Raw genomic sequence first — 7,270 nt, forward strand, 5'->3', positions numbered from 1 at the left:
GGGCGTTTGGTTTCTTCTCCCGACTTGTCCTTCCTTCCTTTCTTGGCATCCTGTGCATCTATAAGGTAGTAGGCATCATTGTGCAGAGCCTTGCTCACAATGAAGGGTCCCTCCCATGGAGGTGAGAGTTTGTGCCGTCCCTCAGTGCGCTGCACTAGACGTAGCACTAGGTCTCCTTCTTGGAAAACCCTTGGATTTACCTTCCGGCTATGATAGCGTCTGAGGTTTTGTTGGTATATGGCTGATCTTGCCAGTGCCAACTCTCTTTGCTCTTCAAGCAAGTCGACATCACTTTCTCTGGCCTCTTTGACCTCTTGCTCTGTGTAGAGCTGAACTCGTGGTGAGTCATGGAGAATGTCGGTTGGTATGACAGCTTATGCTCCATATAGCATGAAGAATGGTGTATATCCGGTTGACCGGTTTGGGTTGGTCCTTAGACTCCACAGTACAGATGGTAATTCATCAAGCCAACATCCGGGCGTTTTTTCGAGTGGCTCGATAAGCCGAGGCTTTATACCGGACAGCACCAGTGCGTTTGTCCTTTCCACTTGTCCGTTAGATTCCGGATGTGCCACAGAGGCAATGTCAAGCCGGATCCTATTGTCCTCACAAAACCATGAAAAGTATCCTTGGGCGAAGTTTGAGCCATTGTCAGTGATAATACTGTGCGGGTAACCATACCGCAGGATTATGTCTTTCAGAAACTTGACGGCTGTGTGCCCATCACATTTCCGGATTGGTTTAACTTCCACCCATTTGGTAAACTTGTCCACCATGACCAGAATGTGCGTCATTTGTCCTCTCGCTGGCCGGAATGGTCCGACCATGTCCAGGCACCAAACCACGAAGGGCCAAGTTATCGGGATTGCTTTTAAGCCGGAGGCTGGGGTATGATTTTGCTTGCTGTACCTCCGGCACCCATTGCTTTTCCGGACTAAGTCCTCAGCGTCTTCCAAAGCCGTGGGCCAGTAGAACCCATGCCGGAATACTTTTGCTACCAATGCCCTTGATGAGGCATGGTGCCCACATTCCCCTTGGTGGATTTCTCGGAGCATTTCTTTTCCTTCTTCCGGCTCCCTGCAGCGCTGCAGTACTCCTGTTACGCTCATCTTGTACATCTCACCATTGATGATGGCGTAAGCTTTGGACCTTCTCTGGATTCTTCTCGATTCAGTTTCGTCAGCTGGCAAACCGCCATCAACCAGGAATTCCTTAATAGGTTTTACCCAGGTTGGTGCTTCTCGAACGACAAAAACCGGCATATCTATTTCCATGCAGTCCACCGACATAGTTTCTACCGGCTTCGACTCTCAAGTCCCCGGGTTAGGTGAAAAAGTTCTCGGGTTTACCTTGTCAATGTCCATCAGTACAACATGTGACTCCGGCACAAAAATGGACTCAGATTCCAGACTTGGTTTGATTGACGGCTTCCTTAGGTGGGACAAGGCTATTCCGGCAGGTATTTCTTGCCTGGATGAGCCCAGCTTGGACAAAGTGTCAGCTGCTTCGTTCGCCGCCCGCGGCACATGGTGAAACTTGCAGCCTTCAAAGAACCCGGCGATCTGCTGCACATAGAACCGGTATGATGCCATGTTTGCATCCTTCACGTCCCAGTCCCCGGAACACTGTTGTACCACGAGATCCGAATCACCGTAACATATAATTCGGCGCACACCGACTTCTTTTGCGACCTTGAGTCCATGGACTAAAGCTTCATACTCAGCGACATTATTTGATGCCCTGAAGTGTATTTGCAGCACGTATCTTGGGTTATCTCCCTTTGGTGAGGTGAGAACCACTCCAGCTCCGAGTCCTTCCTTGAGCTTTGATCCATCGAAGTGCATCCTCCAGTATTCTGTTTCTGGTGGTGGCGGTTTGTATTGCATCTCGGCCCAATCCACCAGGAAATTTGCCAGTGCCTGCGACTTAATCGCATCTCTTCTTTCGTATCTCGGCACATACGGTGCCAACTGGATTGCCCATTTCGCGATCCTGCCGCTTGCATCCTTGTTGCCGATGATCTCCGATATAGGAGCCTCGCAAACCACCGTCATCGGGTGTTCCTCGAAGTAATGCTTGAGCTTCGTGGCGGCCATGAACACGCCATAAGTCATTTTCTGGTAATGTGGGTAGTTTTACTTTGAGAGGGAGAGCACCTCGCTCAGGTAGTATACCGGCCTCAGCACGGTTTTTCCTTCCTGTTCTCTCTCTACCACAACCACAACACTTACCACCCGGTTTGTTGCTGCTATGTAAAGCAACATGAGTTCCTTTTCCAAAGGAGATGCCAGAATTGGCGCGGTGGCCAGCATCTTTTTTAGCTCTTTGAATGCCGCATCGGCCTGCGAGGTCCAGACGAAAGTGTCCGACTTTTTCATTAGTGCATACAAAGGCAAGGCTTTCTCTCCTAACCGGCTTACAAACCGGCTTAAGGATGCCAAGCATCCGGTGAATTTCTGCACGTTGTTGAGACATTGTGGCAATTCCATCCTTTCGATGGCTCGTATTTTAACCGGATTGACTTCTATGCCGCGGCTTGATACCAGGAAACCGAGCAATTTGCCGGCTTGTACTCCGAAGGTGCATTTTGCCGGGTTGAGTTTCATCCGGAACCTTCTTAGGTTACCAAATGTTTGTCTCAGATCGTCGATCAGAGTATCTTTTACTTTAGTTTTTATCACGACATAGACTTGCACATTTTTTCCGATTTGATCGTGAAGGCATTTTTGCATACAACGCTGGTATGTTGCGCCGGCATTTCTCAAACCAAAAGGCATAGTGACATAGCAATAAGCCCCATGCGGGGTAATGAAAGCAGTTTTTATTTGATCTTCCTTTTTCAGGGGAATCTGGTGGAAACCGGAATAAGCATCCAGAAACGACAACAGTTCATATCCAGCTGTGGAATCGATCACTTGATCAATCCGGGGCAGCGGGAACGGGTCCTTGGGGCAAGCTTTGTTTAAGTTGGTATAGTCAATGCACATGCACCAAGCCTTGGGTGCCTTCGGGTCTTCTTCCTTCTTCTTTTCGACCAGCACGGGGTTTGCAAGCCACTCGGTATGTAGGACCTCGACAATGAAGCCGGATACCAGCAGTTTTGTTACTTCTTCTCCGATGATCTTCGTCCTGTCTTCAGCGAACCGGCGTAAAGGTTGCTTCACCGGCTTAGCGTCCTTCCGGACATTCAGAGAGTGCTCAGCCAACTCCCTCGGCACACCCACCAAGTCATCAGCAGACCAGGCGAAGATGTTCCGATTCTCACGGAGGAAGTTGACGAGCGCGCTTTCCTATGCCTCACTCAGGCCGGCACCGATGCGAACGGTGCGCTCTGGGTAAGCCGGATCCAGCACAATGTCCTTCATCTCCTTTGACGGTTTAAATGCCATCCCGCCAAGCTGGTTGCTCATTGCCGCTAAGTTCAGCTGGGCTGACTGAGCCAGCGCAACAGCAGTTTGGATTCTTTTCTTTTCTTCCGCTATGACCAGCGATTGGGCCAAGTTTGATCCAGCTGAAGCGGTTTCCAGTGAGATCTTATAGTTTCCCGCCACGGTTAATGGACCGTTAGGCGCCGTCATCTTCATTTTCAGGTAAGCCGTATGAGTGGATGCCATGAATTTTTCCAATGCCGGCCTCCCTAGTAGGGCATGGTAAGGGTTGTCTAGATCAACCACTTCAAACAGAATGTTTTCCACGCGGCAATTATCTCGGCCGCGAAACAGCACATCAACCCGGACTTTGCCCATCGGTGAGCAGGACAACCCCGGAACTATGACGTGGAATGTCGTGTGGCTTGGCTCCAGCATGTTTTGAGTTATGCCGAGCGTGTGCATGGTGTGCCGGTACACGATGTTGATGCTGCTACCATTGTCCACCAGCACCTTGCTGAACCGAACTCGCGATGATGGCCCATGCATTATTGGGTCTACCACCAGGGCGTATCGGCCCGGATTAGGCATCACTTTCGGATGATCTTTGAAGGACCAAGTGATCTCTTGTTCCGACCATAGCATGTATTTCGGTACAGCTGGTATCACAGCGTTCACTTCCGTGGAACGGCGATGCATACTTTGCCGGTCTCTTGGTTCGGTCACGAAGACCACACAACACATATCCGGATCACGGTAAACATTCCGGCCTTGTGGCGTCGGAGGCGGAGCATGATTATTGTTGCCCTGCACCACCTGATGAACTACTTCTTGCTGCTGCGGCTGGTTCTACTGTGCGTAAACCGGCTGCGCATTTGCCCCGGTAAGTGGTGGTGGTGGCGGCAATGTTTCAAAACGACCTTCCTTCATTGCAGCTTTTGTCATCAACCTCTTGGTCCAGGAGCAATCTTTCGTCAAGTGATTTGCTGGCTTCGTGGGATTAGGAGTGTGCCAGCGGCACGGCTGATCCATTGCGGATTCGATGGTGTACTTGGGCTGATCCTGCCAAGGTTTTTTTCTCCACCCACTGCTTCTTTTGGCCAGCCCACGGCTGTGTTCCGGTCTTTTGCCTTTGGCTCCTGCCGGCTTCTGAGTTGTCTTGCACTGCGGCCACTTGTTGCATTCCGTATCTCCTATCCGGAAAGTCTTCCCTTCTTTTGTTATGGTGATTGTTCCGGTATTGATCTTGGTGCGGTGGGATTCTCGGCAATGGATCACCCGCCACCTCCGGCTGCATTGGATCTCCCAATGCGTAGCTATCAGCGACCCGGATCATGTCTGCCAAAGTGGCCGGCATGTTTCTCTGTAGCCTTTGCCACAACGGTGAGCCTCTCCGGCACCCATTACAGAACCAACTTATGGCCTGCGCCTCTATCACACCCTCCCAGGAGTTTCTTGTTGAACTCCACCGGGTTAAATATTCCCGGTCTGTTTCATTTTCACGCTGCTGGCACATGGCGAGCTGCTGCGGTCTGTTTGGCCTCCGGTATGTGCTGCTGAAGTTGCTCACGAACGCTACTTCAAAATCAAGCCACCCATTTATGCTTCCCTTTGACAAATTGTTCAGCCAAATGCGTGCCGGTCCAACCAGTACTGACGGTATGAATCTTACCGCCCAGCGCCGGTTTCCTCCGCCAGATGCGGTTCCTCCACCTCCAGCGACGTATACCGCTGTAACGTAATCAGCGAGCCAATATTCCGGCTTGGTACTGCCATCATATGTTTTTGTGTCTCGGGGCAACTGGAAGTTACGCACCGGCGGTTCCTCCCTCATGATCCAGAGGCCGAAACATGGCGGACCCGGTGGGCCCTCGGACTCAATCATCTCGGACAAGTATACTCTGTCCAGTTTGTGCCGCGCGTCTCGTTCCGGCAACCACCTTTCCCCGACACGTTCTCCCAGAGGATTCCGGTGATACCCGGTTCTTTCCAATCCGGAATCAGCCTCATCATACCGGCTTGGCGCCGCGGCATTGCCTCTCGGATACCTGGGTGGTGGCATTTCATCATCGGCATACGCCGCTCTGGCTGCCCGATAGTTTTGCCCGGTTTCGCCTTTTCCGGCATAAGCGTTTCCGGCATAGCCGTGGCCTGCCCCTTGGCTTTTTCTGCTGGCATTATATTGCCCAACTTTTTGTTTCCCGGCCAAAACCGGATCATACACAGTCATCTGCTGTGCATTCACATTGTTTTCTTTTCTTTTGTCTGGATGGGGGGACGAGGCCTGCCCATGCGATTTTCTTCCGGCATTTCTAGCCGAACGAACTGTTTGGGATGCAGCCGCGGCTGCTCTGTTGTTCCGAGCCATCTCAGCATTTTGTGCCTCGACTGCATCAAGTAACTCTTTTACTCGGGCTTGCTATTTTACCAGAGCATCACCTGATAACGAATCACATGCTTCTACTGCAGCCCTAGCAGCTTTCAAAGTTTTATCCGGACTGCTATACTTAGGTTTCTCTACCGGTCCCAAAGATGCCGACGCAGTTTTACCGGAAAGAACTTCCCGGCGCAGATCCTGGTCTAAGTTACGACCTCTAAGCCGGTTGCCTGCTACCCTAGCGGGGTTTGCGCTAACTGAAGCAAAGCCATGCGCTGCATTATACTCACGGAGGGTTAGGTTGAGCTCCTGCTGGGCTCGGACGACGTCTGCAGCGCCGGTTAGCAGCACTTGGCGCTGCGCCTCCAGCTCGGCTTGGGTGGCCGCGGCATCGGCGTTGGGCGCGATGGGCGTGGCCAGTACGCTCATGGCGGCCTGGAGCGAAGTTGCCGCTAGTGGCACGCTGGAGGTGCCGGCGATGTTCTCGTCGCGCTCGGTTGGGGGCTTTGCCTGGCGCCCGGACTTGGTGCGCCCGGTGCCTTCTGCTACGGTTCCCTTGTCAGCCTCCGCCGCGCTAGCCATCATCACCTCGACGCTGCCGGCGGCGCGGTCAGTGCGCGACCCGCGGGCAGCTGCAGACCTTGGCGGATCCGGCGCCACCAGCACCAGCGATGGGTACCGGGGCTCCGGCACGGTGCCGAGGTAGACGCGGTGCGAGCCGAACTCGATGATGCGGCCGTTCTTGGGGAAGCGGCCGCCGTTGGCGAAGCAGCCGACGTTGTCGTTGACGAAATCCAGCGAGCCGAGGCGCTGGACGAGGCCAGAAACCACACGCTCGCTGGAGACGGTGAGGAGACCCGCCCGGATATGAACTCCAGCAAGCGCAGCTGCTGGCCCCACGGTGGGCGCCAACTGTCGTCGTCGTGGAACAACAGATGCCACAGGATGGCTTAAGTTGGGGCCAGATGTACGCTTGAGGATCCGGGTGAGGGGAAGGATTAGAGGGAAAGAGAGATTGAACTCGAACTTGTATTCACTAAGAACTTGGCCAAGAGCCAGAGGTTGAAGATGTACGGACTACAAGGTGAAAGCCCACTGTCTATCTATCGTCAATTGCTCGTCTATTGCCCAACGTCCCGCGCAGGGGTGCCCCTCCTTTCCTTATATAGGGGAGAGGAGGCTTACAAGAGAAGGAACCCTAGGGGTATCTTTGCTGCCCTAAGCTACTTTATAAAGCTACTTTGGCTCCAGGGATGACGCTCTTGTCTTTAATCAGAGGGCTGATGACCTCCTCCGGTATCTTTATCGTCAGCTTCTCTTTTAACGTCAGGGCTTCGATTAAAGCTGAAGTGCTTCGCTCATCTTGTCCTTTAGTCCTTGAAGGAATCTTTGACCGGGGTGCTGACATGCTACAGTTGAGCCTATGCCGGATCTCTGGTATCTTTACCTGGGAGCTCCGGCTTCTTTGCCTTTCTATCTCAATCTCTTATGTTTCTCCTAATCCGGCATACCCCTGCTAGTATAC

At 52.6% G+C, this 7,270-nt stretch overlaps 1 protein-coding gene across 1 annotated transcript; it reads right to left on the reverse strand.

Annotated features, from left to right (window-relative positions):
- Positions 1-1,310: 1,310 nt before the first annotated feature.
- LOC139837788 (uncharacterized) lies at positions 1,311-2,054 on the reverse strand. Its single transcript, XM_071827059.1, has one exon. The coding sequence runs from the start codon at positions 2,052-2,054 to the stop codon at positions 1,311-1,313; it is 744 nt and encodes a 247-aa protein (XP_071683160.1).
- Between the last annotated feature and the right edge of the window lie 5,216 nt (positions 2,055-7,270).

Source organism: Lolium perenne, chromosome 3 (assembly GCF_019359855.2).
Source record: "Lolium perenne isolate Kyuss_39 chromosome 3, Kyuss_2.0, whole genome shotgun sequence".
NCBI classification, from domain to species: Eukaryota; Viridiplantae; Streptophyta; class Magnoliopsida; order Poales; family Poaceae; genus Lolium; species Lolium perenne.